Consider the following 23,607-nt stretch of genomic DNA (forward strand, 5'->3'; position numbering starts at 1 on the left):
CACAAAGACAAAGACAAAAGAACACACGCAGAGAGAGAGAGAGAGAGAGAGAGAGAGAGAGAGAGAGAGAGAGAGAGAGAGAGAGAGAGAGAGGAGGCACCACAATGAACTTAGTCAAAACAAAACGTTATTTTAAAAATCCAGGTACAACCCTAAAAGGAGAGTATGGAGAAGACCAAGAGGGATCACTCCTAGCATCCTACGTAGAACCTTCTGGTACAATGAAAGCTACGGAACATGGAGGAGCCTTCCAGATCAGTACCAGTATGATTTCTTCAGGCTGTTTGACCAAACTGTGTGGTGACTTCAGCAATAGGATCTTTCCACTGAGTTCTGATGGGCAACCAGGAGCAATGGCAACAGCATGTACTGTTTTAGGGTCTCTAGGACCTCCCTACCTAGCAACTCCAAGGAAAGTATCCCACACCTAGCACTAGCTTTCTGTTTGATAACCTGTGGCCTCTGGGAGGAGTATTAATCCACTCTCTGGGAGCAGAAAGAATGTAGGAGCCAGAGGTTCAGAGGAATGATGTAACCCAGTGTCTTCTGGACACAAGAGGGCCATTGCGTTTATGAACTCAGCTCATCTACCTGTACAAGATAAAGCCAGTCAACATTCCAGTTCAGATGAGAAAAGAGCTGAGGAGGAGCCACTGCTAGGGGAGGGAGAGGCAGGGGTGTTGCACCTGGAAGTCTGCCTATGAGCTAAAGACCAACCCTATACCCAGGTGCACATGGATAGCACTCACTGCACCCAGTGGGTCATCTTTAAAAGAAAGAAAGGAAGGAAGAAAAGAAGGAGGAGGAAATGAAGTTGGGAGGAAATGGAGGGAATATGATAAAAATATATTATATATATAAAATTTTCAAAGAATAAACTTTAAAATATTGTACTAAAAGCAAAAATAAACAAAAAGAAAAGAAGAGTTAAAAGGTGTGGGCCGCGCATACACCTGAGTGGTAGAGAGTGTGCAATGCATGCTGGGTTCCATCCTCAGCCCCTTTTAAAAGGCAGGCAGCAAACTAGGTGGAATCAGGCCTGGACAGCCATGAAGAGGAAGCAAATAGCACTCAAGGAGCAGCTTGAAGAACCGGAGGGAGACAGCCAACCAGAGCCCAAAGGAGCTGAAAGGACTGTGTTGAAAGTCACATCGGGGTTTAGTGTATCATTTGCCCTTTTGAATTGTGACAATTAGAAACAATTAGCAAAATACTAGGAAATATAGATATTGTCTGATAAAACAGAAAACCCAAACTGGAAAACGGTTTTCTCAAGAGCACAGCAGTGGTGCTGCTGTTCTTTCTCTTTAATGTTTTCTTTTGTTTTTAATCAGCCTTGTATTCTAGGGCTCAGGTGACATTTGCACTCCCCAGCTCAACACAGTGGCAGAGCACCTGGAAGACAGGTGCCCAGAAGAGGCGGGGCCATGAGGTTTGCAGGTTCCACTGTGCCAGAAACCTGGAAGACAGCTTTCGTGACCTGAGTTTCAATTGTCTCTTCACTATTGAAAGTATTCTCTTGTATTTAAAACTTAAATTTTAAGAATCTTGTTACTCTGGAGATCTTTTTTAAAGAACACCTGGTCATAAGAGTTCAAGAACTCTAAATTAAACCTACGTGAGTCCTGCTGCTTCTCCTGCTTTTTCTTACTCACATTTTATCAAAACCATTCATTTGGAGGTCATGTATCCACACATTTTTTTTTTATTTGTCTCCAACTAGCTTTGCATGTTTTTTGTTTGTTTGGGCATTTGGTTACAGTTTTAAACAGTCTTCCACTCACTCTGTCTAGAAGTCACTATGTAGTTCAAGCTGACCTCAGTCTCCTAACAAAATTCCTACCAGCCTTCCAAATGTTGGGTTTACAGGCATGAACTACCATCCCCAGTGGGGAGGGCACAGCCTTTGGGCTGTAAGGCACTCAGCAGTCAGGATGTCCACACAAGATTTGCCTGTGGTGATATTGTGTTCCCCAAAATATTGTGCACCCTAATAAACTTATCTGGGGTCAGAGAACAAAAAGCCACTAGATATAGAGGCCAGAAAATGGTAGCACACACGCCTTTCATCCTAGCATTCCAGAGGCAGAGATTTGTCTGGATCTCTGTGAGTTCAAAGCCACACTGGAAACAGCCGGGCATGGTAACAAGAGCCTTTAATCCCAGGAAGTGATGGCAGGAAGTCGAAAGGTATTTAAGGCATGAGGGTGAGGAACTAGAGCCTGGTTAAGCTTTTAGACTTTTAGCAGCAATTCAGCTGAGATCTATTCTGGATGAGGACTCAAAGGCTTCCAGTCTGAGGAAACAGGATCAGCTGAGGAATTGGCGTGGTGAGGAAGTTGTGGCTTGTTCTGCTTCTCTTATCTTCCAGCATTCACCCCAATACCTGGCTCTGGGTTTGTTTATATTAAGACCCTTTAAGATGCATGCTACATTCGCCTCTCAAATATCCTTGGCTTACTCACACAAGCATTCCTAATAATACTACGCTAATGTAAGAGTGAAGCAGACATCTCACCAGGCAGGCAACAGTTGGTTAGGCAGGAAATGCTGCTGCAGCGTTCCACTGGGGAATCTCCAGTGAGGATGCTTCAGATGCTTGCAGGCTTGACCCACATTCACAGTGAAGTCCTTCAGTTGTGGCAGGCTGGCAGGATGGCCCTAGTGGAGATTGTAAGAGGTCCATGAGAGTATAGGCCAGTGGCTAGCACTGGCAAGTGGTCTGTGTGAGCCCAGCAACAGCGCTGGGAGTTCAAGTCACTGAAGCAACAGCCATGCCCAGTCTCAAGCCCTCTTGCTGCTTAGTATCAGCACAGATGCTGGGGAAGCCTAGAGACCATTCCCAAAGTTCCAACTTTTATATCATTTCACTGAGCAGTAGATTTATGCTGTCAGGGCTCATATGGGGTGGTTCATTAGCTGGTTCTTGGTTAGGCTGGTATCTGACCTGCAGGGTGGTTAGCTAGCCTAGGCCTTGCTTCTGAACTCTCAAAAGAGCTGCATGGCAAGCTTAAGCATGTTATTCCAAGTCACATAAGATGGTTTTAACTATGTTCCTAACACCAAGCTAGTTGTCTTTTCTGGGACAGGGTCTTGCTGTCTCAGACTGGCCTTGAAACAGCAAGCCTTCTGTCTTAGCCACCCAAGTACTGTAATTGCAGTCATGTATCAGTTATGCCCATCTAACACTGCTGAAGCTAAAATAACTGTGCCATGCCAGGAACAAGCACGGAATTCATTAACAAGCAAGAGTTACATGGGCTATGAATGAATTCACCAAACACAGAAGGCAGAATTAGAGTTTACTAGATATGTTGAAGTACAGCTACAGTGAGCAAGGCATTCTAACAGGATCGATTTATTGGTGGGCTGGCGGCAGAAGGGCGTGTTTCTATGACAGCAGTCTGGCAGTGTCTCAATGTGACAGTGCCCTGATTCTCCAGTCTTACCAGTTGGGACATTAATGAGGAGCTCAGGTCTCACTGGTTAGGCAGACATTTTTTATTTTGCTGAGGAATACATTTTACAGAGGTGTTTGTCTCTTTGGGGGACTGGCTGTCTAGGCAAGGCAGGTATGGGCTACTAGGGAGCCAAACTTCTAAGGGTGTCGACCTACTCTTTCAAGAGTGGAATTCTCTACAGTGGTGTCAGGCTGTCCTAGGACAAATTGCAGGCAGAGTTTATTCAGGTTAATTCCCTCTCGTCTGTTCATGGCAGCAGTGGCCTTGTTCTGAGGCAAAAGTAGTCCTGTGTTAAAGCTAGAATAACTCAGCACACACATCTTCCCCAGAAGGACACTGGCAATATGCTGATGAGTCAGGCTATAACAAGATAAAGGCTGCCCTGGTTACTTTCAGGAAGTTGAAGGCAATTTTTGTTTCTTTCCTTCCTTCCTTCCTTCCTTCCTTCCTTCCTTCCTTCCTTCCTTCCTTCCTTCCTTTCTTCCTCCCTCCCTCCCTCCCTCCTTCTTTTATCCCTTTCTCAACTCTCCTTCTCTCTATCTCTATCCCCTCCCTCACCCACCCCTCTTTCTTTCTTTTTTCTTTTCTCCCACACTTAGGATTGAACCGAAAGCTTTACAGGTGCCAGGCAAGTTGCTGTGCCATTGAGCTACATCCTTACCCTTTTTTCTTCTTAGACTAGGACTCACTGAGCTGCCCAGGCTGGCCTTGAACCTACTTTCTGGTCCAGGTAAGCCTTAAACTTGTGATCTTCCTGATTCAACCCCCTGAGTACCTGGGATTTACAAGCTTAAATCATAGTGTCATGTTTATTTTATTTTTAAATGTTTATGTGTAGTGTGTGTTATTGTGTGTGTCATGTGTGTGCAAGTGCCTGTGAAGGCCAGAAGAGGGTGTTAGATGGCCTGGAGGCAGAGTTACAGGCAGTAGCGAGCCACTGCAGTGGACACTGTGACAGAACTCGGGCCCTCTGCAAGAGCAGTGAGTACTCCTAAGTGCTGAGCCATCTCTCCAGGCCCAACCTTCCCATTTTTACTGTAAATACTGACACTTCACTTCAGACTTCTGACAGGAGACTTTTGGCTCCAGGGGTCTGGAAACTCTGTCCTAAGCCCCGCTAACACAATATTTTCAGAATGTCGTCCCATGAAGACTCCTGAAGATGGAGTACCAGGGTAAAAGCACGGTCACTGCTCTAAAGCCACTCTTCCCTTTGACCTGGGCAATCCTACCTCCTTTTCCACAAAATCCCCAATCACCTCAGCAGGGCAACTTCAGACTGGAGACTGTCTGTGCTCAGCCGCTTTGAAAACAAACTCCCCCATTACTAAATTCTTCTCGACAATCAGCTTTCTGAATGGCCTGCTTCTCTGTCTTCTCTGCTTTTCTTTTTCCATGGCAAAAGAAGCTCATTTCATCTACTCCAGTATCACTGGGTAATCTGTTTCAAAATGCAAATGAAGAGGGGATTGTCCTGTGCTAGACAGAGTGCAGGTGTCCAGCCAACAGCCATGAGGTCTCGGGTCATTGCTGAAGGGAGGTTCACGAGGATGCCAGGAAAACTGCTCACTCAAGTACCAAGTCAGAGAAACCTAGTGTGTTAATCATAACAGGGAGACTTATTATTAGTTATGAGTGCTTGACCTTAGTTTAGGCTTATCCCACTAGCCTTTATAACTTTTTTAACCTGTTTCTCTTCATCTACATTTTGCCTCAGGGCTTTTCACTTTTCTTTCATTCTGTATGTCCTACTCTCCTGCTTTCTCATGTCTGGATGACTGGTGGCTGCCTGGCTGGCTGGCCTGTGGCATCTCCCTGGCTAGCTGGCCTGTGGCATCTCCCTGGCTGCCTGGCCTGTGGCATCATCTCCCTCTCTTTCTCCCTCAGTCTCTCTCAAGCCCAGATTCTTCCTCCACTTATTTTCTCTGCCTGCCAGGCCTGCCTATCCATCTACTGCCTAACTACTGGTGTTCAGCTTTTTATTAGACCAATCAGGTGCCTTGGGCAGGCAAGGTAAAACAAATGCAGCACATCTTTACATAGTTAAACAAATATGCTATTCTGTAACACACACAATCAGTAAGACAATAAAATAAAAAAATTAATAGCAGTAAACCTGTGGTGAATGGGGCCTAAAGATTATGAGGCTAATTTCAGGCAGCCTGTGAGTGGTGCCTAGGAACACCAGCCTCTCTAGCCCCTGCCACTCTAGCTCTGGGAGACAGAGACTATATTTGGGGTTTGCATTATAGCCAGGTGGTCTTAGAGACCTGGAAGATAATTTCCCTGATCAAATGTAATGGTCTCCTTGAACATTATTCTAATTTCATTTCTGTGATAAAATACCCTGACAAAAAACAACCGAGGGAGAAATGGGGTTTATTTCAGCTCACAATTCCGGGGTGCAGTCCTTCGTGACGGGAAAATCAAGGCAGGAACTTCAAACAGCTAGTCAGTCATATCACATCCACAGGAGAACAGAGAGAAACGAATGCATGTAAGCTCACTTGCTTGATGGTGTTCCACACAACTTCTCTACTCTTAACAGTTCAGGAACGCTTGCCTAGGAAATTGTGCCACCCAAAGTGGGCAGGGTCTTCTCACATCAACTGACTTAAATGAGACTCTCCCTCACAGACATGCCCAAGGGCCAACACAATGTAGACAATACATCATGGAGACTCTCTTCCCAGGTGATTCTAGGCTGTGCCAAGTTGACAATTAAAACTAACCATCACAAAATCTCATTTGGATGTCACACAATAGGTTAAATTACAAAGTGCTAGCTTGGGTATTCTATAATGAAAGTGAAAGTGGTATGAGACATATATGTATCATTTATTATTCCTCCTTGGTGAAGTGGCTAAAATGTTTCCATTCTTTTTACATGAAGACGGAAAGCTCCAGTTCCCAGTGCCTACTTGTCTTATTCGTTGTTGTTAACATGACTGAGTACTACAGACAATATAGTTTCAAAAAGAACAGAGACTTAATTAGCTTGTGATTCTAGAAGACAGGATGTCTAAGAATGAGGGACTGTATGTTAGTGAGGGTCTTCTTGTTGGTGTGGACTCTGCAGAGTCCTGATGAGGTACAGAGCTTGACACTGTGGATGGGATGCATAGAAAAGGCAAGGATGAACAGGCTTTAGAACAGACCCGTTCAAGATAGCCCATTTCAACTGGGAGGTGGTGGCACACACCTTGAATCCCAGCCCTCAGGAGGCAGAGGCAGGTGGATCTCTGTGAGTTTGAGGCCAGCCTTTTCTACAGAGTGGCAGGACAGCCAGGCTTACACAGAAAACCTCTGTTTTGAAAAGCAGGATGGGAGGAAAGATGGTTCACTGCCCAATTAATCCCTTAGTACATGAATGAATTAGCTCACTTACAGCAAAGCTCTCATGACCTAATCATTCCATAAAGACTCCCACCTCCTATAATACCTAACATGAGTGATTGGCTTCAGCATGAGTTTCATTGGGGACATTCAAAGCACTGTACCACCCTAACCTGAACCAAAGAACCCCAGCCTCTTGTGAGAAAGGCATCTGCTGAGCCCAAGGAGAAAGCGATTGGGTAGAACAGGACTCTGTTGTCTTGTTACCACTGCAGCATTCCCTGGACTTTCTCTCTAAAAAGACACACTGCTCCTTCTGTTTTCCAGGGCCATTAGTATGTCTAAATAAAATATTAGACCTTCACAAGGACAGGGGTATTTCCTCGCCTGTGAGATAACTATATAATGTCATAGTCAAAGTCCTTTAGAACATTTACACTCCTATTCTTTGGATAGTTTGATGATTGATCATTGGCTTTGATGTCTTTATTATATGAACTGCCTACAATTGGGAAAATCATGCCAGTGACTTGCCACACATGGTGTAATTGTTTCATTTGTTCCACAGACTTATTCTACTTACTGAATGGGCCAGGAGCCACTTGGAGACAGAGAGAGAGAAGACACAGTCTCAGCCTCAGTACATGTTGCACAGAGATGAAATATGGTCTGGTATGTGCAGTACCAGTGCTGAATATAAGGGGCAAGAACAAGTAGAAGCAGGAACAATAAGTTTGCCTTTGGGAATATGGACCAAAAATGGTGGCAGAGTCCTTAACACAGAACTGGGAACTAAAGAATGAGGACAAGACGAGGAGATGACACACAGGAGGGAATATTCTAGCTGCTTTTCATCCTGAAGTTTATCACATCAATGAAAAGCAAGGTAGACAGTTAGGCACAGTAGTAAATGCTGTTAATCCTAGCACTCCAGAGGCAGAGACTATGAGTTCAAGACCAGCCTGGTCTACATAGTGAGTCCCATGGCAGCCCAGGCTATGTAGAGAGACCTTTTCTTAAGAAAGAAAGAGAAAGAAAGAAAGAAAGAAAGAAAGAAAGAAAGAAAGAAAGAAAGAAAGAAAGAAAGAAGGAAGGAAGAAAGAAAGGTAGGAAGAAAGAAGGAAAGAGAGAAAGGAGGGAGGGAAAGAAAAAGCAAACTAGAGCACTCAACAGCAGAATCTGGCTAGGAAAGCTTGCTTCCCAGCAGTGCAGGAGACTGGCTGGAGTGGGAAGGAGGCAGAGGGCAATGCTGCCATTCTTAGGATAAAGGGAGCTAAGAGGGACCCACAGTGATGAGCTATTTACAGAAGAGGACAGACAGCCTTGGGGCGTGTGGACTAGGTGGGTAAGGAAGAAGGACTCTAGCATGACTCTCAGATGTCTGACTTGGTCCAGCTGTGAATGGGTGGACGAGCGAGGTGGGAAAACAGAAAAGTGAACACATCTATAAAGATCACATTTATTAAGGGGGATGGGCTCACAGCCCATGCACCTGCAGAGTTGAGCAGACGAACCTGTGAACCTGGTTCTCCTTTTCCCACCTTAGGTAGGTTTGGGGTTGTCAGGATTTCAGAGCAAATACTTTAACCAGCTAAGGCAGCTCAGCAGTCCTTGTTTGTTTGTTTGTTTGTTTGTTTGTTTGTTTGTTTCAGTGCTGGGGCCTGAACCAGGGTCTCCTGAAAGCTAGGTAAGCACTCTACCACTGAGCTACATCCCCAGCCCTCTTTTTACTTTATACTTTGAGACAATGTCTTACTGAGTTACCCAGGCTGGTCTTAAATAATCCCAGGATAGACTCAAACTCTTTCTGCCTCCCCTGTAGCTGGGATAACAAGCCTGTGCCACCAGATCCAGAATCCATTTCAGTTTTGACATGGAAGGATTGAGGTGCCATTGGATTTCAGGAGAGGTCTATGTACCAAGTGCCAGTGTGACTGTCAAATACATATAGCTTGAAGTCACAGGCCTCAGTGAGGTTTTCTCAGGGAGGGAAAGGATTCCCATGAATGCCAACACACAGGGCAAATGGAGAGAAAACAGCTAGAAGCTGACTAGGAGATGGCAGAGGGGCCTGAAAAGACAGGGAAATCTGTTATTAAGGACAAAAAGAGGGGCTAGTTCTAAGTAAGGACCTGAGTGGTTTGGGGCCATGAGGAATCCCTGTTGGACAGAAGTGGGTGTCCAGAGTTGAGCACAGTGGCCTTCAAATAGAAGAGGAAGGGAAGAGAGGAACAGTTTGTTCTTCCTGGAGGACAGTGAGGAGGCAGAGGTGTGAGTGGATTTTACAGGGTGACAAAAGGGAGGGAAGTAGAGTCAGATACTCAGATTCTCTGTGAACAGGCCTGAAGCACCAGGGTTGGGGAACAGGGTGAGGCCGGTGTGGCCTGGTCTACAGCCCCATGAGCTGGGGAATCTAGGCTGGGCCTCCCCAGCAGGTGCTGGAGGGGCAGGCAGGGCATTTGAGAATTTTCAGCAGAGGTGGAGTCAGAGATGACAGAGCCTCTCACTGAGACACCTGGAGGACGACACTGGTGAGGACAGAGTGAACTGAAGCACCAAGATGACCTCAGGAGCAGGCAGGGAAGGGCTGAGCCAGATGGAGAGAGAATGGTCAGACCCTGGAGGCAAAGTGCACACCCCAGTGGCCTGCCCCCATGGAACCCAGGGCTTCCTAGGGCTCATTGGCATCTTCCCGGAGGTGCAGCACTTAGGGAAGATTTCAGGCCCTCAGCTGCTGCTCACTCCCAGAGTGTCCATTCCTTCCAAGGAATGGGCACAGAGCCTAGCATGGCAGGAGCCACCCCTCCATGCCCACCTGCCTCAGCCAGAAGGGAATTCATGACCAGGAGTCCCTATCCCCAGGTCTCATAGATGAGCTCTGGGCAGCTCTCACACACCAGTCAGCCAAGACCACAAGACCTAGGGCACAGGACTCCTGGTCACGAGCATCCTTCAGTGTGAGGGAATGGAGCTATGACTACAGCAGCCTGGACTCGAGTCTGGGGGACCACAGGGCTGGGGACAGGGGGTAAAGCTGGGAATTAGAATCTCATGAGAGTTGAGACCAGACAGGACAAGGCTGTAAGGACCAGACAGAGACTGGGCAGCTAGCTAAGGGCCTGAGACTGCATTGGTGAGAGAAGAGGATCCTTAGTTAAACCACCAGCCCTGGTGCAGTGTGAGGCCGGTGAGGAGAAGGCTGGGTTTAGAAAAAAGTCATGAGATTCCTGTCATACCCTGAGGCAACCAGTCTGCTAGTTCTGAGCCCAACTGCTTCTTTCTTCCTTCCCCAGCTCTAGTGGTATGTAGCATTAGCCATTCATCCTGATTCCACAAGAAAGTGCCCAACAGCACAGAGGGCCAAGGCTCCTGGCATCAGTCCCCCAACACTGGAGCAGCACCTCATCTGGGGCAGGTGGGAGGAAGATCAGGCCCAAGAGGCTTGAAATCTCAGGAGGAGCCATGGCTTGTGCTCAGGGAGATGGGGCTGGCTGTCCAACCACCCCAGGCCAGGCTGCATAGGTGCTTTCATTGACCGAGTCTGTGCGCCATTATTTCCCATTTCCTCTTCACACCAGCGCCCCCACCTTAAAGGACACCCCCATGGTCTATTACCACTTTCCCGACATCCATGAGTACTTCAATTTAAATACACATATTCAAAGATTCAAATTTAGCATCCACATATAAGAGAGAACATACAAAGTTTGTTTTTCTGTATTTAAGTTATCTCCCTCCAAATGATTATTTCCTTCTTCATCCATTTGTCTACAAATTTCTTGATTTCATTATTATAAACATCTGAATAATATTCCATTGTGAAAGTGCACCACATTGTTTATTATGCTTTCATCAGTTGGTGGGCTCTAGTCTATTTCCATTTCCTAGCTATTGTGAATAGAGTAGCAGTGAGCATAGATGAGATAGTATCTATTTAGTAAGATACAGTTTTTTTGGGTCTATGCCCAAGAGCAGTATAGTTAGATCATTTGGTAGATTTATTTCTAGATTTTTAAGGAAACTTCACACTGATTTCCATACTGCCTGTACCAGTTTGCACTCCCATCAACAGTGAATAGTGTTCCCCTGTCCCACATCTACAGCAACATTTATTGTCAATTGGTTTTTGGTGTTTTGTTTTGTTTTATTTTGTTTTTTGGTCTTAGCCATTCTGACTGGGGTAAGATGACATCGCAAAGCAGTTTTAATTTGCACTTTCCTGATAGCAAAGAGTTGTGAACATTTAACAGAAAAATTTCTCAATTCCTGGGGGATGTATTTCTGCATGCTGTGAATATGTGTGGATAATAAATAAAGCTTCACTGGAGGAGTCAAGTAACCATTGCAATGTCTATTTTCAAGGTTACTGGTGTAAGACTGAAACCTGAAGTCAGGGGCACAGTGCATGGAGTGACAAGCTGCAGAGAAATGCAGAAGGTCAGGTCTTATCAAATAGACTAGCAAGAGAGGACTTGGCATCATAGCTTAGGTAGCTTTGTGTTAATAACCTTGGTTAGAATTGGCATAGTATTTTAGTCTGCTTTGTGTTAATAACTTTGATTAGACGTCTGCAACTCTAACCTTGTGCATCTCTGTAAAGTTTTTAACTTATGATCCATTTACAGAAACATTCAGTCTAGTTTGAAACTGCTCTGAGGTTTTAAATTAGCAAAATGTATGTAACTTGTCTTAGACAGGGGAGAATTGTTATTTTCTTATGTTAGTCTGAGTTGAAGGAACAAGGCACACTTTTAAGTTCTACAGTCCTCCAGGGACAATAGATCTAATTGTAAAGCATATCCTAGTATATTTTCTACAGCTCAAAATTATACAGATTAGTGAGAAGTCATCTTCCTGACTATCCACGGATATATGTGCCCAACAGATGGAATACATACATGAGATAATGCAGTGGGAAAACACCCATAGCTTTTCTTAGGAATGAAATGAAATGGCACATGAGAGAAATTACAGACAGGAGCAACTGATCATTTACAGTCAGTAACTCCATGTCCTTGGCAGGTGGGGCTCCCCATCAGAGAGCATTGTGGGTCTACCTGCTAAATATTAGTTGTCACCTGCTGTATACTCCCATGGCCTCTTGCTACCGGCAGCTCTCAGCACCTCCCTACTACTACCTGTGCATCTCTCTATCTGTATTTTAGACGCCATCTGACTCTCTATGATTACTTTCTGTCAACTAGTTGCTGGCTCTGCCTCCTGACCCAAGGTTCATATGTTTAATTAGCTCCAACACAAACTCAGGGTTCAGAGTTATATATCCCACAACAGACATGATTGGTGAGAAAACAAAATTTATTTTGAAATGGCTCTTAAGGACTCACAGAATTTAGCTATTACAGTTGGTTGTGGAGAAATACAATACTCTACAAAAGCATAATTTCTGCAAAGAGAACATGTAGTAATCCAAAGTAGTTTTCATGAGAGATAAGTTGAGAGAAAGTGGTAAAGGTCAGCAGTTAGAAGACCACACTGTCTGCACCTGTCCCCAAGCTAACACAGTGATGGGCACATACCTGGTGAGTGGTGGACAGTAAAGCAAAATAAAGTTAAAATGTGCATTAAGGACCAATCACTAGTAAACTGTAGTAGCTGTCATCATCCACAAAAGCATTTACTATGATGCAAACAGGTTAAGGCAAGTGATGGGGAGAGTTGAGGAGCCAGGAAAGCACGGCATGTAGAGCTGGCATGGCTTGTCTGTGCAGTGAATGGGGCATTTATTTTGGGTCACCCTAGAAAACTTTGTAGGCTGTATTGTGGGATTTGTTTGCCTCCTTTGTTGTTTACACAACCAGAAACCCAACCACTCTGTGATCCTGTGACCTGGCAAAGGGCACTGATGAATGTCAGGATAGGAGAGAGGAATGTGGGCATCCTAAGATCAGGCTGAAAGGAAGAAAGTGCCCTCATCTTGGAACGTGGATTCAACCTATATGTCCATCCTCACAGGGTTGTAAGAGCTGTGAAGATGATGAATAGAGAACTGTTTCCCACACAGTAAATGTGTCTTTATGGAGACGAGAACCTGCCACAGAACAGGAGGGTGTTGGTTTCGTTGTGCTTGATGAAGAAAAGGAAGGGGTGGTCAGCACAAAACCTTGGGTCACCACGAGATGAGAAACAGCATACATTTACCATGGTGGAGGCTGCGGCCTCTGTGCTTTCTTCATTCACCTCCACAACACACTCATGAACACACTCAGACACACACAGGTTTCTCTCCAGAGACATTCCTGATAAGTCAGCTTTGCCCCCTTGGAAGACATCCACCATTCCCAAGTGCTGAAACACAGACTTCATGTCATAATTTTCTTGCAGCTTAAATTTTGGAAGAAGAACCGCTGCTCTAGTCTTCCTCATAAAGTCTGGTTTGGTCCAGGATGTTAACTTCTCAAAAGTGAGATTGTTTTCCACCTGACAAAGCAAAATTAGAGACTTTCAGATTCACAGCTGAGGTCTTAACTCAGAGGCTCATAGACATTTCCCACTCACATTACCCTCCATCATTCTATAGGGGCACTGAATATTCACATGACCAGACAGTGTAAGGGTCCCACCATCCTATGAGCTTGTATGTGGCTTGACTGATGGGCATGGAAGGGAAGTAACCGATGGTTGGGAAGACCTGGCTGTCCTCTCCTAAATCATTTCTGAGACATCTTTTATTCTGACAGATGTCCAAGCCCTGGTGATTATGGTTTGGGTTGTGTTTGGTTTTGTTTTCTTGATCTAGACTTATTTTTGAAGATACTACATAATTGCAGCTGTTTTTTTTTTTGTTTTTTTTTTGTTTTTTTTTTTTATTAATTTATTTTGCAATACAATTCAGTTCTACATATCAGCCACGGATTCCCTTGTTCTCCCCCCTCCCGTCCCCCTCACCTTCCCCCCAACCCCCCCCCCCCCATTCCCATCTCCTCCAGGGCAAAGCCTTCCCCACAGACTGAGGTCAACCTGGTAGACTCAGTCCAGGTAGGTCTAGTCCCCTCCTCCCAGGCCGAGCCAAACAATCCTGCATAGGCCCCAGGTTTCAAACAGCCAACTCATGCAATGAGCACAAGATCTGGTCCCACTGCCTGGATGCCTCCCAAACAGATCAAGCCAATCAACTGTCTCACCCATTCAGAGGGCCTGATCCAGTGGGGACCCCTCAGCCATTGGTTCATAGTTCATGTGTTTCCATTCATTTGGCTATTTGTCCCTGTGCTTTATCCAACCTTGGTCTCAACAATTCTCGCTCATATAAACCCTCCTCATTCTCGCTAATTGGACTCCCAGAGATCCACCCGGGGCCTAGTCATGGATCTCTGCATCCAGATCCCTCAGTAGTTGGATGAGGTTTCTAGCACAACAATTAGGGTGTTTGGCCATCCCATCACCAGAGTAGGTCATTTCGGGCTGTCTCTCGACCACTGCCAGCAGTCTGTTGTGTGGGTATCTTTGTGGATTTCTGTGGGCCTCTCTAGCACTTTAATTGCAGCTGTTTTTAAAAAGTGAGAAAAAAAAGGACTTTTGGTGTGAGCCACACCAGAACGAAGGTCTATCCAGGGTTGGATTCTATGCATTTTGTGGCCTACTGTGGCTTTTATGTGAAATTTCCTCCAAAGGCTCACATACTGAACCCTAATTCTGAAGCTGGCAGCAACATTTAGTGGGGCATCTATAATTTAGACATGAGGGGGTCTAGAAGAATGTGGAAGTAGTTACAGGAGGTGTACCTATGAAGGTCATCCTTGGTCCTTTGTCCCTTCTCCTTTCTCTGCTTCCTGTTTACTGAAAGGTCTGTAGTCTCTGTCATTATGGAAACATTGATGGGGACAAGGTAGCTTGAAATGAACCCTCTGAATCTGTGATCCAACATAAATCCTTCCTATCCCGGGTAATTCATGGCAGGCATTTTGTCAGTGACAAAACACTAACACCATAGATGCCACAGTGAGGGAGCTGGATAGGGAGAGCCAGAGGAGCTATTGTGCTTACAAAGATCCCTTAGGTCATGCACACTCCATGGCCCACTGTTCAGAGGATGGCTAACACACTGTGGGGTACCCTGCTGCAAGGAAGACCAAGATGTGTCATAATGCTCTGCCTGACTCTGTCCTCCTCAGCTGCATCCCTCCTCTTCCTCTTGGTTTGGGTAAAATGCAATATCTTTTCTGTCTATTTTATGTTCTCAGATACTAAAAGAAAATACTAAGGAAGGTCATGATATGGGTTATCTTTATTTTGGGTGGCTATATACAAAGCCAATGTGTAGAGTTCATTGTCTGAGTTGTCTTCAGTTTATCCTATCAGGTAGCCATCTCCCATTTAGTTGTTATGTTCTGTGTCAAGTTCACACATCCCACAATGGGAGTCTCAGACACACCTTTGACCCAAAGCCCAGCACCCGCACTCAGCTCTAAGCTGGGTACCATCTACTCAAATGGCAGTTGCTAATCTGCAAACACTGCTTTCTGTTCTAATGAGAATGTACACTGGATTCTTCTCAGGGACATTGAGAGAGGTGCCTCACCTTGCTGAGGTCCACACCATCAACTGGGAGCAGGACCATCAAGCTCAGCTCCATGCCATCATAGGGCATCACCAGCATCGTTGCCTGAACTTCTTTCACGTAGGCGAGGTTAAATACACCTTTCTGATACATCATCTGCACTGGTCTTTTCTCCCCCTGAACAGAAGAATCCAGAACATAAAAGATATTATTGAGAGAGGTCAGAAGGTTTCCAAATGAGTGGAATTTAATAGCAGAAGTGTTTTAGCACTCACAATGAAAACACTATTCATGGTACAGTGAACCCTTAGTCAATATCTGCCAGCCTCTTCCTACTTTCATAAAAATAATAGAGTGCAAGCAGATACGGCACTGTTGTAGATAGGATTCTGCAGTTGTGATGAAACACCATCACCAAAACCAACTTTCAAAGGGAAGAGTTTATTTCATCTTACAACTCTCAAGTCACATTCCATCACTGAGCCAAGTCAGCAGGAACTCAGGTAAAAGCCATGAAGGAATGCTAGTTATTGACTTGTTCCCCATGGATTTCTCAATATGTTTTCTTACATAGCTCAAGACTATCTCCCCAGGGTTGGCACTACCCACAATGTGCTGGGCCCACACCAATCATGAATGAAGAAAATGCCCAATAGACTTGCCTCTAGGCCAGTCTTATAGAGGCAATTTCTCAGTGCAGAGTCCTTCTTTTCAAATGGCTCTAGCTTGTCTCAAGTTGACAAAACAACAACCTGGACAGGGATTAACTCAGGAAAGATGATGTGTCATCCAGCAACAAATGTGCATTTCAAATATTAATATTTTAAAGTCCTGCTTGGGTCTAGAATGTTCCACAAAGGCTCATGATCCAAAGCCTTTGTCCACAGGGTAGCACCATTGGGAGCTGGACAAACCTTTAGGAGGTAGGGCCTATTGGGAGAAAGATAAGTATTGGTTAGGGAACCCCTGAAGAAGATCTTTGCACTACAACCTCTTCCTGTTTCTCTTTTGCTTCCTGACTGCTGTGAGAAGAACAATCCCCCACCATGCATTTCCTCCATGCTGTAGTGCATCACCACAACCCAGAGTGATCGGACCAACTGACCCAGACTGAAACTTCTGGAACCATGAGCCCAATTAAATATTTCCTACTTTAATTTGGTTATCTCACAGGGTTTGCTACGCTAATGGAAAGATGACCACCAGCACACGAGAAATAGGGTTTCCACCATTTAATATTGTCAACCATTATATCTAAGGCAACAGCAAAAGCAATTGTAAATAACAGAAAAGCTCTCATAAGCTAGACGGAGATCTTTTCATAGTGGTATAAATGGGACAACAGACAGATAGATCCTCTCAGAAAACAGCCTGGAAACAGGAGCACACATGCTCAGAGGTTCACGATGGGTTACAACCTTATAACCCACCACAGAGCAGAGAGCTCCAGAGCACAGACACTCACAGGCTAGGGCAGAGCTCCATCCCTATAGCCCATTAGCGAGAAGGAAAATCGCAGTTAAATGGCAAGAAATTGGGGACCCTCTGGACTGATCTCCATTCATTTTAGTGATGCATTACAGTCTGATGACCCATCACAGGCAGACAGTTTTTGCCAACCCTTTAAAAGTTAGTGGCTATCTGGACAGAATCTCATGAATATTTCTATGATTAATCCAGTTTTTTCTGTTATGATAGTCCAGAGGTATTTTTTAAACACAGAAGTGGGCTGACCATCTGGGAAGATTTTAATTACAGTGGTACATTAAACATAAAATTTTGCTGCAGACCACCCATAATGAAGATCAAATTACCCAAAAAAAAAGACTCATTCTTTTACAAAGTTTTTTAAAGCACCCATAATAAAAAGCATAGCAAGGAGTTTATCATTCATGATATTCCAAACCACATCAAATTATATTTTATAGGTATAGGGCAAACAATTCTAATATCTGCTTTAATTCAAATTATACTTGAATTAAGACTGAAATCTTAATCACTCAGTTTCAATATTAGAAAGTGATGAGAACTGTTTAACAATGATAAATTGTGCAATAATTTTACATGATTATTTTAATTAAAAATTACTCTGTTATATAAGTATTCATATGTTACTTTCTACTTTGCCTCATGTTCCATATATATATTATACTATGCTAGCAGCTTAGTTTTGCTGTTCTAGAACATAAGGAAAATTTAATTTCTAAAATGAAGTAAGAACAATGGTTTTAGAGAAATTATCAGAAGCAGTAAGAGCCACCAACAGGATGTAAAATAACACAGGGCATAAATATTCTTCATTCCTACCATTTTCTACAGTTTAACCTTCTGTTCAGAAATATATGTTTCTGTGATTTGCTGTGCTTTCCTGTTCTCTTTCTTTCTGGGCTGAGGATCAAACCCAGCACCCACACAGGACATGTGATCTCTACCAATGAGCCCCAGAGCTACACATCCACAAGCACACCATTGCACACAATCTCATAATACTGTCATGAACCTTTGGACACTGTTCCTTACCTGGTTTATTTTAAAAGGCATTTCCCTTATGCGTTCTTTATCAAACTCTGTGTGCCACTTTCCTTTGAAATATAAGGCATTGACAAGAACCAGCCTGGTCTCAGAATCAACTGAGCCACCTGACAGCAACTCTGGAATTTTCCCTTTTGATGAAGCAGAGATTCATTAGGCTCATGTTATACACATGTGAGAAATGAACTGATCTGACATCTGGGCAGGTCCAAGCATCATGTTTTCAAATTTGTGGAATGTGGATAAACATATTAAAAAATCAAAACAACATACAAACACCCATTTTTGACTTGATGTCATGCACACTGGAAGAGCATTGCAAACATGTGGATATTGAAAATTTTCCAAGTCTCTCAAGGAAAGCAGGTTTGGGAAAAGCAGAAAAAGTGACTCCAGGATGAAAAACAAAGAAGCAGGATATGTGGAAAAGGTCACAGGGCACCAGAGTTGCCATCTTGATTGGGTCTGGAATCAACCAAGAGACATGTCTCTGGGCAGGTCTGTGAGGACAATTCCCAGAAAGAGTAACTAATGGACAGGACGCTCTTCCAAGGAACCAAAGGCTTCCTGTGCTGCCCTGATATAAGGACTGAGAGGGAAGCAGCATTGTTTGGTCTGCCTGCCTCAGTCCCTGATGGTGAGTGCATCGACACTGTTCACATCTCTGCAACTGCGATTTTCAGCTGACACTGGAGCCCATATGGACTAAGACGAGTGACTCTCCAGAAACGTCTAGGCTTTTCATTCCCACTGACTGGTAAGGTCTGCAGCCTCATAGACTGGGCAGCTACCAGATTCTCAGCCTGTCCATAAGCCAATGGTTAGTAGCTGATTACTCAGCCTGTATTGTGTGTGCCATTCTATTAAATCCCCTTAGTAAAATTCTGTTCCTCTAAGCACTCTGACTAATTCACTACTGTGAAATACAGCATCTCATCTAGTACTCTGTCATCATGCCCGGCTCTACATACTACAGTATGTCAGACACTCAAGTACAGATACTAGTTTGGAGGATGTATTACTATTCTGCACTTCAGAGTCCCATCCATTCCTAGAGGAGATAATGCAGGTAGAAGGACACATTCTCTTCTTCTCTATTAAGGAGTATCCTTTTAATGATCAAGACAATCCTTGCTAATTTATGACATCAAGAGTACACAAGAAATAAGGACTCCAAAAAAAATTCACAAACAATTGCTGAGATGTTAAGAAAATATTCTCATTCTATTCTATCCGTCTCTCTCTCTCTCTCTCTCTCTCTCTCTCTCTCTCTCTCTCTCTCTCTCTCTCTCTCTCTCTCCCCCCCTCTCTCTCTCAGCAGAAATAGGAATGTACCTAGTGTTATAGAGGCATCTGAATGGTTTAATTATCAAACAATGATCTCAATGATCTCCATGACCAATGAACATGTCATCTCTAAAAAAAAAACCAAACAACTAAGTTCAACCCCCATTAGGCCAATGTAACTGAGCAGCCCTGACAGAGGAAATCAAGCCTAGTTTCATCAAATGTAAGTAAGGGATCTGTGGTGGTAGTGTGTTCCCCAAAATATTGTGTACCCTAATAAATTTATCTGAGGTCAGAGAACAGATAGTCACTAGATATAAAGGCTAGAAAATGGCGGCACTCACACCTTTAATCCTAGCAGTCCAGAGGTAGAAATCCCTCTGGATCTCTGTGAGTTCAAGGCCACATTGAAAACAGCCAGGCATGGTGACACACACCTTTAATCCCAGGGAGTGATGGTAGAAAGGAAAGATATATAAGGTGTGAGGACCAGAAACAAGAAGCATTTGTCCTGGTTAAGCATTTGGTCTGGTTAAGCTTTCAGGCTTTTGAGCAGCAATTCAGCTGAGACCCATTCTGGATGAAGACTCAGAGGCCTCCAGTCTGAGGTACAAGACCAGCTGAGGATCTGGCGAGGTGAGGTAGCTGTGGCTTGTTCTGTCTCTCTGATCTACCAGCATTCACCCCAATAACTGGCCTCAGGTTTGATTTTATTAATAAGAACTTTTAAGATTCATGCTATAGGGATCTGATACAGGAAATATGGAAGCAGAAACAGGACTCCTCTTCAGAGGTAAAGGTGGTGTTGACCGAGGCAACAAAGACTGTAGGAGAATCCATCCCAAGGGCAAGATTATGGCCAAGGTCTACCCATGTATCTCCATCTCAGAGATGGTGGAGTCACCTGGCCTGCCAATGCAGACCACCCCTGTCTTCTAATGCAATCTGTTAGACTGGAAATCAGGCCCATGAGCTCTCAGGACAGTTGTATCAGCCCCTCTCTCCTAGAGAAATACACAAACAACTCTGTTATTAAAGTCTGAGTGTCTGAGTAAAATCTCCATGAATTCACTGAGGTCTAAATTATACCATGTGACCTAGCTGGTCTGTATCCCCTTGACTCTTTGAAATAACAGTGAGATTAGTCAGTGGGGGAAGAAGGGAAGTTAAGAGAAAGGAGAGAGGGTAGAGGAGGGAGGGATGGATGGTAAGGACAAGAATGTGGGGTGTGAAACATCTTGAAATCCTGACCTTCAGTCTGTTTGGAGACCCACGTGTTTATGTGTTTCCGGGACTCCTCTGCTGCTTTGACAAAGGACAACTGCTCTATCTCTGAGTGGTAGAACTGAAGACAGGACTCCTTAAAGGTCTGGAGAGAAACATGTTCAGTGAGGCAACATTGCAAAATATAGTGTCAGCAAGCTTCCCAAACTTCTGATACTGTGGCATTAAAAAAAACAACAACCAAACTTAAAATGGGTGTGTATATCACTTTAAAGAACAAACATCTTTTTGTTCTAGGCCTTTGTAAGTGAGAATAACCAGACATGAATAAATTAAAAATTACATGAATAAATAAAAATAAAAATATTTCTGATTTGAAATATTTCAAGATATCAATACAGAACTATGATCTTTGGGCAAGACTCAGGAGTTGAGTCTCACTATGGAGCCCAGGCTGGCCTAGAACTCAGGACCTTTCTGTCTCCGTCTTCTAAGTTTTTAAGTGCAGGTAATAGAGATGTGAACAATGACAATGACTAGAACTTGATCCTTAAATTTCCCAAGTTTTCTAGGGCCCTTCAATAGAGATCTATAGCAACAAGTATTTGACTACAATTGACATCATTCTACTGATACAACTTACTGTGAGAAATTCACAAGTGCTCTCTGCAAAGAGCCTGTTGGCAGTTCTAAGCGAGTACTTTCTGTTGGGCTTGTTCAGGTTACTGAGCAGCCCCTGGAAGCCTTGATGAACGTCTTTCTCTGTGTTTAAACCAAGTGCCTGTGAAGGAAAAGAATAAAATATTATGAACTCAGTGATGAGATGTTGTGGTTGTAAATAAAATTTTCAAGCTGAAGAGTTACTCAGGTAGTGAGGTAAGGGAGGCTCTGATGTGAAGCAGGTTGGTATTGAGACAATTAAAAGCAGAAATTAGCTTTCCTTGCTAATGAATAATTACAAGCCTATTACTCTAAAAATAATATAGGTCTTAGCAACCCATGCCTCAAATAATTTCAACAACTTTTTTTTTCCATTGCAATACTTGGGACTGACCCTAGCTCTAAACAAATGCCAAGCAAGAGTTTACCAGCTCTACCACTGAGTTATGCTCACAATGCCTCCCCTCCAACTTTGATAAAACTTTTCATTTGAAACTAAGTTGCCTTTGCTAGCCTTGGACTGGGGATCCTCCTTTCTCACTCACCTTAGTAGCTGGAATTAAAGCCCTGTGCCACATGGCTAGCATGAATCTATCTGTGCACCATTTTCTAGGTAAGTCTGGTCAAAATTTTGAGAGTTCCTCCAAGTTATTATTCTGGAAAGCTCACTGCCCTGAAAGTAGTCCTGAGGTAGGGGTCAGGGTAGAGAGATGGCTCAGCAGTTAAGAGCACTGGCTGTATTCCCAGAGGTTCAATTTCCAGCACCCACATGAAAGCTCACAGCTGTCTGAAACTCCTGTTTCAGACCCTTGTACAGACATAAATGTGGGCAAAACACCAATGTACATAAATTAAAAAGAATTTTATTAAAGAAGGAGGTCTCACAGGATTAGACTGGCTTCTATCCTCTTTAGCCCCTGCCCCATGAAACAGTGTGTTCATATTCATACCCTCCCTTCTCAGCAACCCTTAGGCAAGTGAAGCAGGTGTGGGGTGACAGACAGCTTACCTGAGACATCTGGACTGCAGTGTCTCCCTTTGCCCCCAAGAGGACCATAGCTAGAGCAGAGGAGATGCTCATGGGAGAATAACAGACATTTTTCGAAGGGTTGCTTTCACAGAGCATCTTTAAAAGGTGGATGGCAAAGGTGCCATTTGCTTCAGACAGAGTATTCATGATGCAGAGTCTGGAGGCAAAAGAGAAATGGTACTCAACATACACTGAAGGTTCATTGACCTGACTCAGGGGAATCTGGGACCCTATTCTTGGCTTCATTCAAAGCTCAAAAGTATTTAAAATTGGACTTTAAAATTCATTCTTGGTCACAATCCTTCCAATCTTAGGATTATTATCTAAGTGTGGTCATGGCAGCAGACCAAACTAGCGTCTGTGTCATCTGCATAGAGGTCAGATCATCAGGACTGTACACAGGACACAGCTGAGAGAGGGGGCCTCTAGTCTCCTTCCATACACACCACCTCCTCTCTCTGAAGATGATGGAGTGGAGGATAAGTAGGAGGAGGAAGAAATGAGGAAGGGAAGAAGAAAACAGACATGAGCATCCAGGTCCTCTAGCCTGGCTTCAGTAAAGCTGCATTCTGTGTCAGCCTGTGAAGACACCTTGAGATGTCCAGGTATGCATTAGACAGAGCCTCTGCATTTACAGCTGCTACAGGACAGACATGGAGATGCTGAATGAGACCCAAAGACAGGCTGGGGTCACCAGCTCTGCTAGGAGCAGGGAGCATCCACCTGCAGTGGCTGCTCAGGAGGCCTTGATCAGCCAAGGCACCAGGCTGTTTCTCTGTGGAGCATACCTCACTCCCAGATGAATGGACAGAGTGGCCTGTACTAAGTGACTGCTCCTAACAACTTACCTCAAATCTGAGTCCCTGCACATCTAATTGCTGTGCTCTGACTGTCATATGACCTTTGAACATTGGAAGTGTGTTCCCGAGTGCTTTCTACAGTGCTTAAATGCAGATCAGATAGCCTAGGGAGTCTCAGAACATCACAATCCGTACTTCTTTCCTCTCCCCAGACAGAAGAACACAGCATCCTGAGAGTGTGTCCAGATCCTGTGACTCTTCCCCATAATTCCTCCATGTCTCTTCAGGAAAGTTGGGGTAGCTTTATTTAAATGACTGGCCTACTGGTTGGTCTTCTCATCTGACCCACCGTGTGACCCCTACACTCCTGCCCATCCTGATGTCCCTTTAAAGTTGCTTCTGAATCCTTAAAGTACTGTTTATTCCACCCAGAAGGACATCTACCCCCTCTCCATCACTGAGTTCAAACTGCTCACCCTTCCCTCCTTCACTGGGGCAGGGCAACCTCAGGGCCTCTGCTCTGCCACCCTAGTGACGCTGCCCCAGCCAGTTCTGTCATCACTCCTAAGTGTAGTCCTTTCTCTTGCTGACTGTGTCTCCACCACAGCTGGAGCTTTCTGAAGACACAGTGTAGTGACATGTTACAAGTGGGCCTTGATGGGTTGGTGCCTCAGCAGGTGCTGAAGATTGATGCTGTTCTGATACTTCTGCCTCCAACCATGTGGAGACCTGGGTATGGACTGGTCCCTGTCATTTTTA

At 44.3% G+C, this 23,607-nt stretch overlaps 1 protein-coding gene across 1 annotated transcript; it reads right to left on the reverse strand.

Moving 5' to 3' along the window:
• Window positions 1–12,317: 12,317 nt before the first annotated feature.
• LOC128103895 (serpin B9-like) lies at window positions 12,318–22,201 on the reverse strand. Its single transcript, XM_052728553.1, has 6 exons — window positions 22,028–22,201; window positions 21,002–21,139; window positions 20,386–20,503; window positions 17,836–17,978; window positions 15,337–15,492; window positions 12,318–13,235 (listed from the first exon to the last, which is right to left on the reverse strand). Exons 1-6 carry the CDS (start codon window positions 22,193–22,195, stop codon window positions 12,831–12,833), a joined length of 1,128 nt encoding a protein of 375 aa, XP_052584513.1. The 5' UTR covers window positions 22,196–22,201; the 3' UTR covers window positions 12,318–12,830.
• Window positions 22,202–23,607: the final 1,406 nt, after the last annotated feature.

Source organism: Peromyscus californicus, unplaced genomic scaffold (genome assembly GCF_007827085.1).
Source record: "Peromyscus californicus insignis strain IS unplaced genomic scaffold, ASM782708v3 Scaffold_8__1_contigs__length_139910024, whole genome shotgun sequence".
In the NCBI taxonomy this organism is placed as follows: domain Eukaryota; kingdom Metazoa; phylum Chordata; class Mammalia; order Rodentia; family Cricetidae; genus Peromyscus; species Peromyscus californicus.

Excerpts from the sequence above, each read along its gene's own strand:
- LOC128103895 (XM_052728553.1), bottom strand. The coding sequence starts at position 22,195 with ATGAATACTCTGTCTGAAGCAAATGGCACCTTTGCCATCCACCTTTTA. Across the intron at positions 17,979-20,385 it reads GGTCTCCAAACAGACTGAAG|GGAAAATTCCAGAGTTGCTG; the intron begins GTCAGGATTTCA and ends CTTCATCAAAAG. Across the intron at positions 13,236-15,336 it reads ATGGTGTGGACCTCAGCAAG|GTGGAAAACAATCTCACTTT; the intron begins GTGAGGCACCTC and ends TTGCTTTGTCAG.